Below are 21,997 nucleotides of genomic sequence, written 5' to 3'. Positions count from 1 at the left end.
TAATATGGGGTAATCTCATTGGATGCTTTCAATCCAAACTGATTTGCTCATATTTGGATTTTGGTCCAGGAATGGAGTTTTATTACTTAATCCTGGACTGAGCTGTTATTGTGAGCACATACAAATACTGCACATACACCCAGGTCACAATCTCGACTTCTTCTCTACCTCTTAATTTTTGTAAATATGTATATTACTAGTAATTATTAGGAAATTATAGTACCCGTGTTTCTGGTAGTGCAGTTCATCATGCTGCTCTGCTACATGAATGTCACACACACATAGCTCTAATACATAGCTTTCGCATATGAGCTGCATGTGTTTTACAAACTTCAGCTGGCGGCTGAGGTGAAATCGTGGCTTGTCGCTGTGTCATGTAAGTTGTATTAGCTTCACAGCAGCGTGGAACCCACTGTGGTGAGATGCATTCAACACTTGACAAAGGTTGGGGATTATGTGAAGGCTGGACTGGTGTTGGTGGCATTAGCACTTGGGATGACATGATATCACATTCAGGAGATGTGAAGATAGGGGAGAAGGACTATGCTTCAATGTTGTTGGTCAATATCCACCAGCCATGTATGTGTACATGTGTGAGGTGTCATTTATTGGAGTCTCCACACAGGTGTGCAGTAATCTCGTATTCATAGCAACTGAGGCCATGGGGGTTTGTGGGGGATGTAGTCCGCCCATAATCCCTCTTTCAGCTCAGAGACCATGTGACTGATCACAAGATATTTACATCATCGCAGGTCCTGTGAGACACAAGCTATGTATGTGTAAATTTGTGAGGTGTCATTTATTGGAGTCTCCATACAGATGTCCAGATGTCTCACAAGAAGGTACAAACTCCCAGACTGAGTACCAGTGTATCCATAGCAACTGAGGCCGCAGGGGTTTGTGGGGGTTGTAGTGTGCCCATAATTCCTCATTCAGTGCAGAAGGAAGATAAAGGACCTCTGATAACATCACTGTCAAGTGACCAGGGGGTGGAGCTAAGAGCTGGTAACTGACATCACAGCGCCGATGCGCCCGTGTGACTGAGCCATTACTGCAAAAAGAAGACGGCCGTACCTGAAGACGGACGTCTCTCTGCAGCGCTGACGAAAGAACACATGACCGGCAATGAAGCCGGTCACATGTTCTTTCCTCCGGGGCTGCAGAGAGACGTCCGTCTTCAGGTACTGCCGTCTGCTACCTGCTGTAACATGGGCGCCGATGCGCCCGTGTGACTGAGCCCTTAGGGTGTTCTTAATTTTTCACATACTGCTTCTGTATTTTGGCCCAGTTTTGGTTAAATAAATAATTCAAAGATGGTATAGTTCATTTTTCCCATGACCATATATACCTTTAGAACATGTGGGCAACGTGACCTGGCGTCTTTCATGCTCTCATGTTGTCCTTAGCACTATGGGGTTCCTAGAGGAAATTCTGGCTGCACTCTACCTGGCCTACACATATCACTGCCTTAAGGCTGATTTAGACACAACGATTTTCACTCAAAAATCGCTCAAACCCATCAAAAGTTGGTTTTGAGCGATAATTGTTGTGTGTAACTGCACTGACATCGTGCAGTTTTCGTTAAGCCGTCACTTATCTTTTAGCATGCTGTAAGATCAGCGACCAGTTATCAGGAATGAATTCACAGCGGGATACATCTGATACTGTTGTTTCAGCTGTTTACCGCTCCCTGAAGACAGGCGGGGTATGAAAAACACAGCTGTCCAGCTGTGTTCTGCATTGCCTGCTTGGAGCGCTCGGCTGTATAACAGCGGGGCGCTCCGAGTGGGGAACAGCTGGATACAGAAGATAAGCGGCCCCACTTGCCTTCTGCATCCCCTGCTCAGAGTTCAAGGTGATCGCTCAACGTTTGAGTGATCACCTTGCGCTGTAAAAAAGCACACAAAACACAGGTCTGCAAAAAAAACTTTTTTAAAAATTGTTTTGATTTTGTTAAATCATCTTTATGTAGTTTTTTGCACAGATTTCAAAAATGACATGGGTTTTTTTCTATCACGTAAGGCTTGCCTACAAAATAAAGTTGAAGTATTTGGAAAAAATACAAAAAACAGAAAATTTTTCATTTGTTTTTATTATTTTAACATGAAGTAAAAGCAAAAAAAAAACAACAATACCTAGCTAAAATAAGCATAATAGTGATACACACGTGTTGCAAAGTTATTATAAGTCTTTGTAAAAATGTTTTCTTTTTCCATCAAAGCTTCTTTTGGTACTTTTTCGGCTGTGTTCTTGTGAATTTTCCTTTTTTAACATCCAACAGTAGTCTGCCATCATGTTGAGATTCTATTGACCTTGGTATCTGCGCTCCATTTCTTTTAGATCTTGATGGAAACGTTCTCCTTGTTCCTCACTTACAGCCCCAAGATTTTCTGGAAAGTAGTCCAGATGTGAGTGAAGGAAATGGACTTTGACACTCATGTTGCAGCCCAAGATTTTGTAGTTTTGTAACAATTCAGCAACCAAAGTTTTGTAGTTTGGGTCTTTTTTATTTCCAAGAAAGCCTGTTACATCAAGTTTAAATGAATTCCAGGCATTTTTTTCTTCCATTTCCATTTTTGTGACAAAGATTTCATCTTTTAAAAGTTTTTTTATGTCAGGCCCAACAAAAACTCCCTCTTTCAGCTTAGCATCTGATAGACCAGGAAACTGTTCACAAAGATACTTGAAACACTCTCCTTCTTTGTGTAATGCTTTCACAACCTGTTTCATTAGTCCCAATTTGATATGAAGTGGTGGAAGTAAGATCTTTTTAGGATCCTCTAAACTTTGTCTTTCAACATTTTTAACTCCAGGAATAAGAGCCTTTCTGATTAGCCAGGTCTGCTTGACATACTGTTGTTTCCTGTTACAGCTATCCCATTCACAGAGGAAACATGGAAACTTTGTGTAACCACTTTGTTGACCTAGTAACATGGAAATAACGTTCAAATCCCCACAAATGGTCCATTTATGGTCAGAGTAGCTGAGCTTATTAAGAACAAACCCAAGATTTTCGTAGCATTCTTTCAAATGGACTGAGTGTCCAACAGGCACAGAAGCATATTGGTTACCATTGTGAAGTATGGCTTTCAAACTCCTTTTTGACGAATCATGAAAAGTCTCCATTCCTCTGGGTCATACGTTGAATATTTCCATGATTCCAGGTACATTGTTGCAGAAAACTAGTTCACCCTCTTGTGTAAAAAAAGGGACAAATTCCTTTTCTCTAAGTCGGTACCATGAAAATGAAACACCGGAGGCTAACATATGTCTTTCTTTAAGTCTAGACCCTAACACTTCCGCTGAATCCTTTGGTAGGCCCAGATCTCGTACTAAATCGTTCCAGTCTGATTGAGAGAAAAGTTCAGGGTCATTGGTACCTGGATCATAGCTGTCATCATTATCGCTGCTACTATGTGACATTTGGTCTAAATCATCTAAAATATTGTCCAGGGTATCCGGAAGTGAAGAAATAGGCAAGTCAGGTCCATGAGGAACAGGGCGAATAGCCGAACGTATGTTGGTTGGGTATGAAATGTCCTTCCTGTTTTTTAAATTGAAACCTTGCACTGAACAAGAACAAAAATAACAGTCATCACTGTGATTTTTAGGCTCTCTCCAAACCATGGGTACTCCAAAACGAAATGATTTCTTCTTACCTTGAAACCATTGTCTCAGTTCTTCAACACACACAGAACACACTTGGTCCCCTAATTTCATACCAAAGTATGCAAAATACACCTTCTGAACAAAATTAGAAATGTTCCTTTGTTGCTTCTTGACGGTATAAGACCCACAAATATAACAGAAACAGTTAGGAGAGTTGACACATCTTAACTAATTTTAGGTGAAATGTGACTTATCTAGGGGTGATGGAATTTTTTCACTATTTTTACCGTAATCAGCACAAAAAATACTGTTAAACCCACTAATTAAATATGCTACAATTTTTTCATCGCAGACCTGTGGATTATCGCTGAAAAATCGCTGAAAAGATTTTTTGAGCGATAATCGTTGTGTCTAACCAGGCCTTACAGATTCTAAAGATTCTAGAATCTCAGATTCTAAAGTCCTCAATTAGCATGTTGAATGTTCAAGTTCATGACAATAAGGTAAAGGTAAAGTCCCCTGGTGCAAGCACTGAGTCATGACTGCCTCCTAGTGTCACATCACATTGTGATGTTTTCTCGGCAGACTGTTTCTTGAGGGGTGGTTTGCTATTGCCTTCTCCAGTCAAATGTTCAAGTTCATGACAGTACAATTAGAAAAAGACTGAACAAGTATGGCTTGTTTGGAAGGATTGTCAGAAGAAAGTATCTTCTTTCTAAAAAGAACATGGCAGCACGGCTAAAGTTTGCAAAGTTGCTTCTGAATAAACCACAACACTTTTGGAACAAGGTCATTTGGACAAACAAGATCAAAGTGTAGATGTTTGACCATAATAGCCAGCACCACATTTGGAGAAGACCAAAACACAACATATGAGCACCAATACCTCATACCAACTGCCAAGCACGATGGTAGAGGGATAGTGATTTGGGCGTGTTTTGCAGCCACAGGATTTAGGTGCCCAGCAGTCATTAAGTTGACTATGAACATCCCTGCCTGTCAAAGCATTCTAAAGGAAAGTGTGAGGCCATCTATCCAAAAGTTAAAGCTTGGCTGAAACTGGGTCATGTGACAGGACAATGATCCCGAGCACACCAGCGAAACTACATCAGAATGGCTGAGAAAGAAAAGAATCAAGGTATTGCAATGGCCCAGTCAAAGTCCAAACCTCAACCCAATTGAAATGCTCTGGCAGAACCTCTCCACACTTTTGGAACATCTTGGTTCATAAGCTCTCCTACTGATCACTGTCTTTCCGAACCCCTTAAAATATGCTTTTTGTACTCTACATTATACAGAATCCGTCTTTACTAAAGTGTCAAACTATCAGCAGATTTGGCTTTCAGTACCATCTTTATGCTGATGACACCCAATTATACACTTCTTCCAGTGACATCAGCCCTACAACACTACAAACCACCAGTGATTGTCCGCCCTCTGTCTCAAACATCATGTCCTTTCTATCTGAAACGGAATCTTTCTTAAACTGAACTGTGTGTTTCTGCTATCTACTAACCTACTTAAACCTGACATTTCCATTTCAGTCTGTGGCACCACCATAACTCCTCGGCAGCACGCCCGCTGTCTTGGGGTCATATTTGACTCTGATCTTTCCTTCGCTCTGTATATTCAATTACTTCCACGCACATGTCAGCTGCACCTTAAAAACGTCTCCAGAGGCCGTTCTTATCTTTAGCTTGTGCTTGCTAAACTCTCCCTTCTCCAGCCTATCCTGAATGCAGCAGCCAGGTTTATCTTTTTTTTCTAGCTGCATTACACTGAAGCTACATGCTTGGTCAGGAGGGGTATCATCTCTCCTTAGGGAGAGCACCTAGAAGGTGAGTGAGGAGACTTATAAGGCCATGCATGCTTCTCTGTGAAATATCCAAATGAGGAAAATGGAATAATACCTCTAAAGCGCCACCTATTGGATCGTAGCATTCCTGCAAATCAGTGTCCGACCGTTTTGTAGAGCAATGATTCGGAATTGAAAATCAAGCCAGAATCCATACACAGACAGCTGTTTCAGGGTTTGTTGCCACCCAATAGGTGACTCACGTCATAGACCTCTCACTAGCCAAACCAGGATCCTACTGCACACTGATGAGGGGCAAATACCCTGAAACAGCTGTCTGTGTATTGATTCTGGTTTGTTTCCAATTCCCAATTATTGTTCTAAAGACCTGTATAAAGGTTCAGACATTGAGTTGCAGAAATGCTGCCATCCAATAGGTGGCGCTGCAGAGGTATTGTTCAATCTTCCTTGTTTGCATACTCCACCTTGTGCCGATCACTGCTCTGGTTGCCTGTCCACTACAGAGTACACTTTAAACTCATCACTCTCATCCATAAATCTCTCCAAAGTGCTGCACTGCCCTATATCTCCCCCCTCATCTCTATCTACCACTCCACCTGTGCTCTCCATTCCGCTAATGACCTTACACTCAGTACCTCTTTAACCCAACCCACACACTGTTGTCTCCAACATTTTTCTCAAAAAATGTTCCCTTGAATGCGCTACCCTGGACAATCAGGTTAATCTCCAACACCCACATGTTGAGTGCAGAATAATGGAGAAAAACTTGAATTTTCTTTTAATTTGCACAAGGCCACAACATAACATAATGTAAGAAAAGTGATGTGTTTGAAGACTTTTCGGACCCACTGTACCTCTTGTATCATCACCCCTGTTTCCCCATAGTCTGTTAGCTCCTATGTGCAGGGCCCTCACTCCTATTGTTCCAATTGTTTATTGATTTAATGTTTTTTTTTATGTCTTATTTTATCCATTTTTCCTCTGACTTGTAAAGTGTTGTGGAATGTGTTGGCATTATATAAAGATTATTATTACCTGTCAGTCAGAAACAGTAGAGTGGGGGGAGCTTGCATATCATGGATGTCACTGGACTCATCTCCGGGAGTGGTGGCCACACCCTGCACAGTTTCACATGTGGACATGTCTATTGTGGAAGATGGCATCACTGGATATCACTGGATATCAACTGACTGCTGCAGCCAATCAGAATCTGCAGCAACCACACGGCTCATTCTCCTGGCATCAGTGGTCATTCGGGCTCCATGATGTCAAGATTTTAGAGCGGTGATGCTGCCATGGCATAAAAATCATGTAAGATTTGTGCATTGCGAGATGCACAAATCTTGCACATTAGCGATGTTTTCCTGCATGGCACAACGATGCAATGCAGGAAACACATCGCAGCATGTTCTATCTTTCTGCGAGATCGCCCATTGCTTTCAATGGGACAGGCAGCAGCACCGGCCTATTGACAGCAGTGAGAGAACTCCACGCCCCTAACAGCCACAGACGGTTATTCCCTTCATCCCCGTAGTAATGTGAGGCTATTTTCTCATTAAAGACCTTGCATCCACAGGGCTTTCACATGGTGGCAAGTGCGATGTTAGTATGTGAATCACAGCCTGATATTGCCCTCGTGATTGTAAAGGAGTCTTAAGGGTATATTCACACACCATTGATTTGTTGCAAAAATGTTGGTGACGTTCCCATTAATGTAACTGTTGCTGCAGAAGTCCATGCACATGCTGCAAAAACATGTAAGCAAAGTATCAACCACTAGACACACTTTCAGAAGGCTAGAATTTCTTTTCTGCACAACAGTAGTGTCACGGCTCGCTGTCAGATAAGGGTGATATCACGGCGTCAGACCCAGATCACACACATGCCAGCGCATGCTCAGTCTCATTGAATGCTGACCTGAGCACTTGCTGGTGTGTGGATGGATTGGTTGGCTGAGGGGCGTGTGTCCTAGCCGACCAATCAGCGCCTGTCTATACACATTTATTCTGGCTCCTCCTCATTGAGGATGCCGGTTATACTTCTCGTCTGAAAGTGATTCTGGTGCGACCAGCATCTTCTGTCCTATCCCCCTGTTTGATGTTTGGGATATTTGGGATGTTGAAGCATCCATCTCCTGACTAGTTGCTATTCCTGCAATGTTATTTCATTCAGTTCACTGCATGCTTGTTTTGCATCAGTACTGCATATATTATTATTATTTATTGTAGTAATAATATCCCTGTTATGCAACTAGGGAGAGTCAAGGTCACCCCAATTACCTGATGTGGTGTTGTCCTCATCAGAGCGAATGCTCCTCTTATAGGTAGGGTCTCATCACATTAGTAGGATGGATCAGACTTCTCATTTCCCCATTTCTTGTTTTTATTATAAATATTTTGTGTTCTCTATGCTAGAATATTGTGTGTACATTTGTCCTTTTATGACAATAAATTACATCCGATACGGACAAGGTATTTTGCGTCCCGCTCGGACGTAACAACTGAAGAGCAACTGCAATGCAACTGCATCTGCGTTGTTCAAAATATATCCTTTTTATGTCAAGTGTTTTGTTTTTTTTAAATAAAGGGTTAAATAAATTACTTTTTTTTCGCATTAACAATTCTAATCCAGTAACATTAGAATTCCTTCATAACATTGCCATTTTTTTTTTAACATGCATAACTTGTGATATCTGGTGCTGCCACCTAGTGGACATCTTCAGGAATAGCATCAGATTGCAAACAACATATCCAATACACTCCGAAATTCTTTTGATGGTATTTTATTGAAAAGGTACATTAAAAAAGTACACAGAGATTGAAACCATTAATGACCGCAGGAAAAAAAAATGCTCTAAATGAATGTGCTTGAAAAGGCTCTCTTTTGTGCTCCATTGTTCAATGTGCTGCGCCAACCTAATAATTGACCTTTTTTGAAATATTACCCTTTGAATTGAATACATCTTCAGTAAAATGCCAGTATCACAATCAGTGTTTAGAAATAAAAAAAGGACAGATATTCAACTATAAATACCTTATACTCTGTACATTATTGCATTAAGGAGCCACAAAAACCAAGTGGCTTTCATAAAAATAAAGAAAATAGCTTTACAACAGAAAAAAATAGACCATTTTATAACTTACAGAACTTTTATTACACCCCCATATGGGAAGAATGAAATGTTCTGTGTGCTCATCTATAACTTTCTGGGTATGTATATATATATATATAATAAATATATATTTGCTCTACTTTTCCAGTATCTTAGCTGATTTACGGACTTAAGCAACTGAAGAACATAGATGATTTCTCTCGATGACACTATAATGTAATATGGCTTTTCTAAGTTGGATCATCTATCAAAACTGGAACGAAACCGAAAAATAAAATTGCATCGAAGCTGAGTTGCCTTCCATTCTAGAACTCTACGAGACACGACGACATTTGGGTCTAGAACAATACTACACGTTCCCTGTAAACTTTACAAAGTTGATCACATAGAATAATACTTTATGTTAGCCACTGATTTGGTGTTATCCACGATAAAGCACTTTTTTTTTTTTTTAAATCTATAGATTCCACACTTCAAGATGGACATTTGGATTCCAAACATGTATTTACATCAAAGGACTAGGAAGACCCCCATTTTCAAGTCTGCCAGGAAAAAAAAAAACCCAACTGCATTCACTGATGATACGAAAAAAAATAAAATAAAAGTCACTGACAAAGTTGCGAAAACAATCCTACGTGAGCTTCGGAACAGCTTGCTTTTCACAACACAGACTGCAAGTATTTCAGTCACTGAGCTTTTTCATAATGGCAAAGAATGGCTGAGCCTGTGTGCTCTCTGATTATCAGACGGCCCTTTAAGAGAAGCGACGACAGTGCAAGGAGTCTGTAATGCAGCTGTAGGTTCTAGTCCTTTGTCCATTCTAAGCTACCACCGCACTATACTCTTAATACGGTGCAAACAAAATGGAGGCTGTAGTCGCTCGAATGGAGGCGTGTGCTGGTCTTAAAAAGGTAGTAGGAGGTAACCCCGAACCCTGAAAGAAAGAACTGTGGGGCCGTGGTGGTAATGAGAGTGTTGATGTTACAGCTGCTGCAAGAGGTGAAGACAAGAAGGTTGGTGTTAAAGGCTTGATCATGTCTTTCTGGAATGCCAATTTTGCCTGAAAAAAAAAGAAAAAATTGTAGCAGTTAAATAAAAAATATTTATTGATATATTTTGCCTCTATGTGTTTCAGTTTTCACATGCATTAAGGGACAGTCTTACAATGTCTGAAAGCTAAGGCTCCATACCAGAGGCGTAACTTGAAGCTTCTGGGCACCAATGCAAAACCTGTAACAGGGCCCCCAACTATAATGCTTTATTCATAGGACTGGGCTCCCTATATGGAGAAGAGAGGCCTTATGGGCCCCCTAAGGCTCCTGGGCCCGGATGCAACCGCATCCCCTGCACCCTCTATAGTTACGCCCCTGCTCCATACTGAAGGACTCTTGAGAGTTTACTCGCTTCTCTTTACACTGGCAAGTGCAATATCAATCCAAGAGTCTCAGACCCATATCGCACTACTAAACCTGCCATTTTCTCTGTGAATGTAATGTGTTTTGCGAGAAAAATGCATCACATGGTTTTTACTCGCATTTTTCACATGCGTGAAAATCATAGAATCGTAGAATGGTAGAGTTGGAAGGGAGCTCCAGGGTCATCGGCTCAGTGCAGGATTTACTAAATCATCCCAGACAGATATTTGTCCAGCCTTTGTTTGAACACTTCCATTGAAGGAGAACTCACCACCTCCCGTGGTAACCTGTTCCACTCATTGATCACCCTAAAATCATGTGATTAATTGTAAAAAACAAAAAGAGCATATATGTAAGTGCAATGTGATTTATTTATTTATTCCCCGCAGCTATAGCAATGAATGGGCGATATCACCCAAAAAAGGACATGCTGGGATTATTCTACCTTGGGCTCTTGGTCCGAGAGAAAAATCACCCATGTGTATAACCGCATATAAAGCAATGGGTCATTTTCTTGTGCGAGTTCCTTCCAAATCGCAATCGAATGGAACTTATACAAGGTAATTGCCCCTGTAAACACGGCCGTACTACAGAAAATGACAAGCTCATAACTTGAGCTTCAATGATCAGTATACTTTAAGACAACTTGTGTTTATATGACAGCCAATGTGATAAATAAAGTGATTTACACTTTTACTACAACCCCAATTCCAAAAAAGTTGGGATGCAAAAAGTAAAGAAAAAAAAGACTGCACTGATGTGGAAATCTCATATGACCATATTTTATTCACAGTAGAACATTGAATACATCAGAAGGGAGACATTTTTCCATTTCATTCATTAAAAAATTAACTTAAAGGGGTTGTCCCCTGAAAGCAAGTGGGGTATACACTTCTGTATGGCCATATCAATGCACTTTGTAATATACATCGTGCATTAAATATGAGCCATACAGAAGTTATTCACTTACCCACTCCGTTGCTGGCGTCCCCGTCTCCATGGCTCTGTCTAATTTCAGCGTCTAATCGCCCAACTAGACGCACTTGTGCAGAAGGGTCTTCTCCCTTCTGGTCGGTCCGGGCACGAGCGGCGTTCTGGCTCCGCCCCCTTCTACGCGTCATCGCGTAGCTCTGCCCCGTCACGTGTGCCGATTCCAGCCAATCAGGAGGCTGGAATCGGCAATGGACCGCACAGAGCCCACGGTGCACCATGGGAGAAGACCCGCGGTGCATCGTGCGTGAAGATCCCAGCGGCCATCTTGGAGGAAAAGAAGAAAGAAGTTGCAGAGAGGGGATTCGGGTAAGTAAATTTTTTTTTTAAATTTCAACACATTCCTTGGGTTTGTCCTGCGCTGAACGGGGGGCCTATGCAAAAAAAAACCAACCCGTTTCTGCGCGGGACAACCCCTTTAATTAGAAATTGATGGCAGCAACACATCTCACAAAACTGGCACTTGGGCCATGTCTACCATTGTGTAGCATCCCATTGTCTTTTTACAACAGTCTGTAAACATCTAGGAAGTGAGGAGTCCAATTGCTGGTGTTTTCGGAGAGGAATGATGTCCCATTCTTGTCTGATGTAGGATTTCAGTTCTACAACAGTCCTGGGTTGTTTTTGCTGGATTTTTTGTTTCATTATGCGCCAAATGTTTTCTATTGGTGAAAGGTCTGGACTGCAGGCGGCCGGTTCAGCCTCTGGACTCCTCTTCTGTGAAGCCATGCTGTTGTGATGGATGCAGTAAGGGGTTTAGCAATGTCTTTCTGAAAAAAAGTTTCTAAAAAGAATCTCAAATTTTGATTCATCTGACCACAGAACAGTTTTCCATTTTTCCTCAGTCCATTTTAAATGAGCTTTGGCCCAGAGAAGACACTGCCATTTCTGGATTGTGTTGATATATGGCTTCTTCTTTGCAAGATACATCTTTACCTTGCATCTGTGGGTTTTATGGCAAACTGTTCACAGACAATGTTTTCTGGAAGTATTCCTGAGCCATTGCAGTGATTTACATTACAGAATCATGTCTGTTTTAACGCACTGAAGGTCCGTAGATCTCGATCATCCAATATTGACTGTCCGCCTTGTCCCTTGTCCACATGAATTTCTGCAGATTTCCTGAGTCTTTTGATGATATTATGTACTGTAGATGGTGGGATATTCAAAGCCTTACAATTTTATATTGAGATATGTTTCTGAAATTGTTCCACAATTTTTAGATGTAGTTTTTCACAGATTATTGAACCTCTGACCATCTTTGGTTCTGAGAGACTCTGCCTCTCTAACATGCTTTTTATATGGTCATGTAAATTAGTAGAAAATGGACCTTTCACCTGTTTTTCATTCTTGCCATTTACTTTTCCAGATTTTTGTTACCCCTCTCCCAACTTTTTTGAGATGTGTTGCTGCCATCAATTTCTAAATGAGTTCATGTCTCACTTTCACCTTTTGATGTGTTCTATGTTCTATTGTGAATAAAATATAGTTAGATGAGATCTCCAAATTTTTAAATTCTTTTTTTTTCTTTACATGTATTTATATTTTACACAACATCCTAACTTTTTCAAATTGGGATTGTAGTTATCTAATATTATCTTTTTGAGCTGAAAAAAGTGCTGGCCATTAAGGGTATCCTTATCTTTTAATTTGCTGTCCATTGCTGTTGTGATGTGAAGTCTGTCTCTAGTAATAAAGATAACAAAATGGATAACAGGAAGTGAGGGAGGGTGATGATTTATGCTGACCATAGAAATCTATGTAGAGGAGAAGGGAAAAGAGGAGGGAGGCAGAAGCAGATAGACTCATACAGACATGACTGCAACGCCTAACTGGTAAGTTATTCACCCTTACACTGCTCAGTACCTCTTAATGCCCTGCATATTTGGTGTTATTTCTCTCTCTCTGTGTGTTACAGACACTTAAGGAATAGAATCTTCTGTTTTCTCCATGTGCAGTGCATGGGAGACATGATAGCAGCTAGTTTTTCCCCACCAGCTTAGATATAACTAAAAATTAAATATGGAGCCTGTAGAGGGAAAAACCCTTCAAATATACCATATGTAAATGATATAATGGCCAGATAGAGTGTTATTCCTCATATACACACACTAAACTGTTTATTTGGGAAAACCAAGTATGCTTTAATACTACCACAATCATCCTGGTCATTTCTATAAAGTAATACTCCCACTGCTGGATCCTGTCCTATCTAGTAGAGGGAGTATTTCTGTATAGAGAGTATTCGACATATTCTTTCACTATGCAGGTACAGATGTTGCTTTGACTAGCAGAACACATACAGGGACAACTCAAAACTCTTTGATCCAAGCTACAGTTCGAAAAAAACTCTTACTGACAAAGAATTCTGCAGAATTTTGAAAGGCTCCTCTTACATAGATCAGAATATTTTTACTCTATTATAGCCCTTCTTTAGATCTAAAAAGACATATAAGTGAACAATCTCCCAAACCTAATATTAAAGGGGCCATAGACTACATGCGTAACCTTTGAACACGATGGCATTGTGACCTCTATGAAATATCCTGTTGTTCATTGTTACCATTAGTCAAGTCATGACACCATTTTTGAATTTTCTTATACAGTCAAACCTCCAGTTTCGTTGGTAATCTGTCTGAAAGCAATCAGCCAAATGTGAAACAATGAAACTCAAGGCAATTATTCCCATAGGAATCAATGTAAATCCATTTAAATTATTCTAGACATTCCAAAAAACACACAAACACATTTAATAGAGAATAAATATGGTTTTCAAGACCAGAAAAGCAGCCTAATGTAGAGCTATGTGTTATCTGTGGTGTTAGGACTGCAGGGCACATCTACTGCATTATCTGTCCTAAGAGTTATCACTGTGTTATCTGTGGTATTACATAGGACTGCAGGTGGCATCTATACTTACCTTTCAGGTGCCGTCAGGGTCCCCACCGCTACTTTGGAAGCCTATGGCCATCTGCCGGGCGCTTGTCAAGCTAGCAAAGCATCTATTGCTAGTGACGGTGATTGAATTCCCCGCATCCCAACAAGAGATTGATCTGATTGGCTGAATCGGCTGATCACAGCCAGCTAATGAAACTAGAAGCAGCCGGTGAAACTAGAGGTGAAATTCTGGCTTGAAAAAATCTGCAAAACTAGAAATTGGTGAAACTATAAAACAATGAAACTAGAGGTTTGACTGTACATCAAAAATAGAAGTAGATACATGGCTTCTAATCACAAAGAGGAATGAACCCTTAAAGTTCATGCTCACCTTTTAACACTTCAGTCAACAAGGCCTATAGTTGCCCCACCTGACCAGTAGTGCCGTACCTGACCAGGCTGCTGGGAATCAGAAGCCGGGAAGCGATGACAGCAGGAAGACCTCGGAGGAGGTGAGGGGGAGCACCACATTGTATGAAATCAGCTGCGGATACGCAGCTGATTTCCAGTCAAAACCGCCCCAATGGTATGGAGTTTTAGTGTTCTATGGATGCAGAAATGCTGTGGAATTTGCCACGGAAATTTCTGCTGCAGACATTCAGCAGCATTTCCACCATGTGTAAACATACCCAAAGTCAACTTGAGGTATGCTGCCATGTGCAGAGTGGCCTCAGTGGTAATAGTGTCCCCTATATTGGCCCAGTAGTAATAGTTAACCGCCCAGTGGGATCAGTAGTAATAATGTCCCCCACAGTGGCCTCAGTAGTAATATAATAGTGTCCCTTATATTGGCCTCAGTAGTAACAGTCTCCCCCCAGTGGCCTCAGTAGTAAAAATGACCCCCACACTGGCCTCAAGTAGTAATACTGACCCCTATAGTGGCATCAGTAGCAACAGTGTCCCTTATATTGGACTTAGTAGTAAAAGTAACCCCCACAGTGGCCCGAGTAGTAATAGTGTCCCCAATATAGGCCCCAGTAGTAATAGTAACCCCCACAGTGGCCCCAGTAGTAATAGTGTCCCCTATATTGGCCCCAGTAGTAACAGTGACCACCACAGTAGCCCCAGTAGTAATAGTGTCCCATATATTTGCCCCAGTAGTAGTAGAGACACCCACAGTGGCCTTAGTAGTAATAGTGTCCCCTATATTGTCCCCGGTAGTAATAGTAATCGCCACAGTGGCCTCAGTGAATTTTCATCTAGCGCAGGGTCTTCAAAGGCAGGCACCACGAGAACAAGGAAGCAAGTGAGTAAAAAAATTGCAGCACCAGGTTCCCTGTCACCTCACCTAACAGCATCATAACTCAGTTATGACGCTTTAAGCAGGTGACAGGTTCCCTTTAAGTTTTAAAGACAGAGGAATAAAAAAAAACTTAAATTTACATTTTAAGGGCTTATTCAGACGGGCGTATATTGGTTGAGTTTTCACGCCCAGCCTATATAGGCTGCCCCTCTCTGCAAGGGGAGGTGGTGGGATGGGACGGGAGCTAGTGCACTGAGCTCCCACCCCCTCTCCGCCCCTCGACACTGTTTACAATTGGATGGGGCGGGACTGGGGCGGAATTTAGCTTTGCCCCCGTCCCACCCCTCACATTACAAACAGTGGCGAGGGGCAGAGAGGATGGCGGTAGCTCAGTGCACTAGCTCCTATTCCATACCACCTCCTCCCCTTGCAGAGAGGGGCAGCGTATATCGGCTGGGCATGAAAACTCGACCGATATACGCCCATTTGAATAAGCCCTAAAACACATTGTTGGCATAATATTAACTCTGTTCTTTCTGACCCTTACTCTAATAAAACACGGCGCTATGTAAAAATGTTGATAAACTTTAATATTTAATTAATATTTAATTATAGTACTTAAAATGAAGCAATTAGCACTTCCTTAATATCATAGAAAAATAATCAAAGTAATTCAAGTATTTTTTGTTTTCAAAGCACAAATTTCATCACCTCTGTAGCACGGATGCTTTTGAAATATTGTAAAATCCATTCAGTCTACTGGATAATAACTTACATTCTTACAATTCACAATAGAGCTATTTATTTTCTAATGAACAGGAGGGTAGATCTGCTTGTCAGCTGTTATACACACTAAAATCAATTTCCTAAAACTTGCCTAAGGCCCCCTTCTCACAGGCGTATTTGAGCATGCAAAAATTTCCTGTGCTCCCCCTAGCCTACTTCCCTGTTGTGGATGAGCATTCAGAGCATTTTCCACTGAGCTATTACAGAGGGCTACATGACAGTTCCGAGAGATGGTGGAAGAGATCAGGAGGACAGAGAGCAGAGAAAGCTACAATTACAGAGGACTGTAATTCACCTCAGATGAATTATCTGCTCTTATCAGTAGTAAGGGGGAACAGGACCAGCAGCTACTCAGAGAGAGGATGAGATAGATGGAGAGATAGCTGTGTAGTATTGAGTGTGTGTGGTTATGCTACACAGCCTTTAAAATGGAGACAGAAGGTGGAGCTAAGCTTGTGCATGTTAATGAGAAAAAAAACAGCTGGTCAGTGTTGAGAATACCCTTTAGCCTGAAACTTGAATGTAGTGGAGTCTGCAAACCAAGTATGAAGCTTTTTTAAATGCATGAGAAAGAAAATTCAATGCAAAAACAGATAAGTGTTTTTTTTTCTGCAGGGACTTAAGATGTGTGCATTGATTTTTTTATGCATAAAAGTTTCCATAGCCTTTAAATATGCATACCTTTATATGAGATTGAAGGCACATAGAGGTGCACTGTTGGCCTATAACTGTCTAGTGGTGCCATATTACAGATTCATACAAAATGGATTAGTAATATGGCTTTTTGCATGAACCTATATTCTCTAAAAGCCCGTTACACTGTGCAGGGGGGCATATTCTGCTAAATTGCAATCACTGGGATCTATAAAAAATATCAGTGTGAATGGTTTGAGTCTTAACTTGTTGCAAAACTACAACTCTCAGAATACTCCCAGCAGTTTGAAAGATGCAGGTTGGGTAATGATGACGTTTTCTCACAATCTGGTGGTTATTTTTGAATCTTAAAGGAGTATTTCCATCTGAGACTTTCATGGTCTATCTGTCTAGCACATCCATCATATCTCTAGTTCTGACCCCACTGCCACTGACCTGGCTGAATGTGGTGGCTGAGAGATGTCAGGACTGACGAACAGCTGGGTGGGTAAAACTATGCTGTTTCTTTAACCCCATAACAACATAGGACATATAGGTACATCCCATACAATCAGGGTTTATATGGAGGGGGATCTCCCGATTCTGCTCCATAAAATGCAGGTGCTGTTTCTCACAGCTGACAGCAGCAGGCAACAGCCGGGATCAGTGTGAATGCTGATATTGGCTGGTATTCCTGTAAATCTTTAAATCCCCGGACAAGCTTTGGACAATGCCCCCCCCCCTTCCATGATGAGAATTTTTTTTTAAAGCGACCAAAAAGTTGTTTGTACTCCAAAAAGCTACCAATAGTAGCTACAAGACATCCACAACTATGTTGATGGGAAAAAATTATCACTGTCAGAAGATGGTGGTAGAAAATAAGTTTATGTTTTTCCAAAGATATTTTATTTTGTAATAGTATGGGCAAACGTAAAAATGCATACAGTCGTGTGAAGGAGGCCTTGAAAGAAAAAAAGTAATCTTATAGATATGATAACTTTTCATGACTAAAAATAAAGATGTTACAGCAAGCTTTCAGAACTACTTCAGTTTCTTCATCTGATCTGATTCAGATACAGTATATCCTATTATGTGCCTGATGAAGAAACCAAAGTAGTTTTAAAAGCTCACTGTAACAACTTTTACTTTTGTTAGCTATGAAATGTATCCTATCTACAAGATTTCTTTGTTTCTCATAGGCCTCATTCACACGAGTGTATTTTTTTTGCGTGCCTATGTGGGCGAAAAAAAAACCTGCTGCTCACCTGAGCGGAAAACACGCGAACTGGCAAAGTTTGCGCATGAAACTTTGCCTGTTCACTGGAGCAGCTGCTCCACGAAGGTCCCCTCATCACTGAACACTGTGACAGCATTGTCACAGTGTTCAGTAATGAGGGAACTGCAGTGGGGACAAAAGAATCCCCTGCCGCAGATGTGGCAGAGGACTGCGATGCCATCCCATTGCTTCAAAAGGGGCTGGCTCTGCTGCCACCCCATTTGAAACTATTGGATGAAGGCAACCCATGCAGCGATGATTTTCAGGAAAGGGTTTGGAATATAAACCCTTCCCAGAAAATGATCCCTAGCTATAGAAATCCCACCTCCAGAAAGCGCTGCCTCTGATTGGCTGAGCGAAGACTGCCGGGGATACTGAGAAGAGCTGGACAGCACTTCTAGGTGAGTTAATGTGTTTTTTTCTTCTACAGCTAGGGATGATTTTCAGGGAAGGGCTTATATTTCTAGCCCCTCCCCCAAAATCCTTGCTGCAGGGGTTGCCTTCATCACATTGCTTTCAATGGAGTGGCAGCAGTGTCGGCCCCATTGAAAGCAATGGGATGGCATCATGCTCTTCTGCCACAGCTGTGACAGCTATGGTAGTGGATTCCTTCATCCCCGCAGGATGAAGGAATCCACTGTTACAGCTGTAGCAGAGGAGCACATCTTCTTCCTATGTTTTCAATGGGGCTGGCGCTGCTGCTGCCGGCCCCATTGACAACAAGGTAAAGCCCCTGGATGTGACAGCATCCAGGAGTTTCACATCCATGGAATCCCCTGCTGCAGCTGTCACAGCTGCAGCAGGGGATAGCGACCCGCTCCCATTGCTTTCAATGGGGCGGCAGTAGCATTGGCCCCATTGAATGCAATGGGATGGTATCACGCTCCTCTGCCACAGCTGTGACAGCTGTGGCAAGAGATTATTTCGTCCCCACTCACAGTCCCATCATAACTGAACACTGTGACAGTGCTGTCACAGTGTTCAGTGATAAGCGGACTCCTTGCGGGGATTAACGGAACTCTCGGGGAGTCCCCTCATCCCCGCGGGGATAAAGGAGTTAACAGCAGGACATTTAAATGGTGCTTCTGGACAGCTGAACCTTTTAAATGTCCGGCTGTAAGCAGCAGGAAATCTGTTCAGTGTGCAGGAGTTTCCATTAACTCCCATAGGAGTCAATGGAAACTCCTGCAAAACACCCACCTATGTCCTATCTTATTTAGGAGCGCTGTTTTGAGCTTCAAATTCCGCGCATATGAATGCTTCTACAGGAACCCATTAGTTCTTTTAGAAGTCTACTCACGCTCATGTGAATGAGGCCTCACTGAGAAGAATCACATTCTACTGGCTGACACGGTACCAAACTTTTTTCTGTATATCCCTAAAATTGGCAAACTTAGAGGGAATTTTCACCTTACTTTTCCGATGTTAATGCTCTGCTTCAATTTCGCATACAAGTTATGTGCTGCTTATTGCTCTTTTAATAGTTCTGATTGCTTTGATGTATCATATTATATGGTGACTTGAGAATCCGTGAGCTCGGGGTGACTATGGCTGCCAATTTCCTTGCAGGGAATGATAAGGTGTGAGACATCTGATGAGTCAGTACTCACACATGTCACACATGGTCTGTCTATCTAATGCCACTGCCACAAGTCACTGCTTGTCAGTTAAGGAGATTTCACTATCTGCTGTTGTCACCCATATCACACTGAAGAAAGATAGGCAGCTCAAAGCTTCGCTTGGCCAGAAACGGAGAACACAGAATTAAAGAATTGTTCTATTTTATAGTGTTCACAACAGAGAGGTAAGTGTGTGGGGACAGCAAAAAGTTATCTAAACCCATTAAAAAACTTTAAAAAAATGTAATAAAAAAATGTAAAGAAATTGATAGCACGACACTCCGTGACATTACGTCGCATTATGAGTTAAGCTCAAGAGAAATACATCTTGAGCATGTAGGAAAGGATGTGACTACCAAGGTAGCACAGCAGCTGCTATGTGACAATGTAGGGAGGCTCACCTACATTTTCAGAAGGATTTTCCAAAAAGCATTCAGATAGTCGCTCAAAATAGTTGATGAAGCGCACGAACGACAGTCATTCGTTAGCTTTTACCTGGAGCGATGATTGCTCATTAACCCTTTCCAATCTACTGTCTGACGTCTGAAGACGTGGATTGGAAGAAGACGTCCGGCAGGGTATTCTTACTGTAAATTACTGGCCGCTCTGTTATCGGGGGCCTCTCCAGCATGTCACATACCGCAGTACTAGCTCTATCCAGCAGATGGTGCCTTTGTATAATGGTAGAAAGAGAAAAGCCCCCTAGGAAACCGTGAATCCAAAATTGGATTGTGAAGGGCTAATTGTTTGCTGAAATATCATTTGAAGAGGGAATCTCCATGCAAATCTGTTCAAGTTGTTGACTGTGACTTTACACCAGACTACTTTCAATCAACCAGCGACTAGTTTTTTGTTTAACTGAAACAAAGCAACAAGCGATTTATCACTCGCACCCTGTAAGTGGGGTCTCACACAACCAGATTTGAATTGCGGATTCTGTGATCGGCGTCTACACGATACGCGGGAAAATGCGGGCATTGAAAGGCATGTATTTTCAATTTTTTTCCCTTCAAACTCGCGGAAACGAATTGCATATTCCATGAGTGGTAGAAAAAAAATCGCAGTGTGCCCTATTTTACTGCCGAGGCATCCCACCTGCAGCCCATACGCAATGTTAATTGCGCATAGGATGCGGGTACCTGCATCATCGCTAATCGATGGCACGGGAAATACAAACAAGAAGAAAAGAACTGTACTGTGCATGACTGCCTGCGAAGCTTCGTGGTCATTCGCAATACAGGTAAGTGCCGTATGCAGAGTCATGTGGAATCCGACCCGGTCGTGTGAGCTCGGCCTCAATGGCCATGTCTACACTGAACTGTTTGTATTCAAGCTTTCGATAGACGTTTTGTCTACAGGTTACCTTAATGGACAGATTTCACCACAGTTCAGTTTATGCTGTGGATTTTTTTCAGTAGGTGGATGAGATTTAGTATGAAATTTATGGATTTTCTGCACACATTTCTGCTGCAGAAAACAGCTGTGTTTATACCCCATGTGGACATACCCTTGCAGCAGAGGCGTAACTTGAAGTTTCTGGGCCCCAATGCAAAACCTGTAACAGGGCCCCCATCTATAAAGCTTTATTCATAGTACTGGGCTCTCTATATGGAGCAGAGAGGCCTTATGGGCCCCCTAAGGCTCCTGGACCCGGGTGCAACCACATCCCCTATAGCACAGGTGTCAATCACAAGGCCCGGCGCCTCATTTTCTATGGCCCGCCGGCTGTGCAGTAAGTTCCCTCACTCCTCCGTGCTGCTGTCAGTAGATGATCTTCTCTCGGCTTGTTCTGTCTAGTGCAGGCAGTAGTAGAGGAGTGCCGCAGAGGAGGGAAGATGACTGCAGAGAACATGATCTCTGCAGCAAGAAGAGCGACGCTGAGGAGGAGCAGCTGCAGGGTGGGATCCTTGTGTGTGTGTCTGTATATATATATATATATATATATATATATATATGTGTGTGTGTGTGTCTGTACGTATATGTGCAGAATGGTGTGTGTCTGTGCGTGTGTATGCGCAGAATGCGTCTGTGCGGGTGTATGCGCAGAATGGTCTGCAGGTGTATGCACAGAATGGTGTGCATCTGTGCGGGTGTATGCGCAGAATGGTGTGCGTTTGTATGCGCAGAATGGTCTGCGGGTGTATGCGCAGAATGGTCTGCGTCTGTGAGGGGGGAATGCGCAGAATGGTCTGCATCTGTGCAGGTGTATGCGCAGAATGGAGTGCTTGTGTATGCGCAGAATGGTGTGCGTGTGTATGCGCAGAATGGTGTGCGTGTGTATGCGCAGAATGGTGTGCGTCTGTGCGTGTGCATGCGCAGAATGGTGTGCGTCTGTATGTGCAGAATGGTTTGCATCTGTGCGTCTGTATGCGCAGAAGGGTGTGCGTCTGTATGCGCAGAATGGTGTGTGTGTATGCGCAGAATGGTGTGCGTCTGTGCGTGTGTATGCGCAGAATGGTGTGCGTTTGTGCGTGTGTATGCACAGAATGGTGTGCGTCTGTGTGTCTGTATGCGCAGAATGGTGTGCGTCTGTATGCGCAGAATGGTGTGTGTGTGTGTGT

At 42.3% G+C, this 21,997-nt stretch overlaps 1 protein-coding gene across 2 annotated transcripts in view; it reads right to left on the bottom strand.

The window, feature by feature from the left end:
* Positions 1 to 8,237: 8,237 nt before the first annotated feature.
* Positions 8,238 to 21,997, bottom strand: part of ZNF385B (zinc finger protein 385B) — a 621,952-nt gene continuing 608,192 nt past the window's right edge. For both annotated transcript variants that reach the window (XM_066575763.1, XM_066575764.1), the window contains one exon: positions 8,238 to 9,597. In XM_066575763.1, the coding sequence (XP_066431860.1) occupies positions 9,382 to 9,597 (216 nt within the window). In that variant the 3' untranslated portion in view covers positions 8,238 to 9,381. The remainder of the gene's footprint in view (positions 9,598 to 21,997) is intronic.

Source organism: Eleutherodactylus coqui, chromosome 8 (assembly GCF_035609145.1).
Source record: "Eleutherodactylus coqui strain aEleCoq1 chromosome 8, aEleCoq1.hap1, whole genome shotgun sequence".
NCBI classification, from domain to species: Eukaryota; Metazoa; Chordata; class Amphibia; order Anura; family Eleutherodactylidae; genus Eleutherodactylus; species Eleutherodactylus coqui.
The sequence above is the reverse complement of the archived record's forward strand: the minus strand, read 5'-3'. Positions and strand labels throughout refer to the sequence as shown.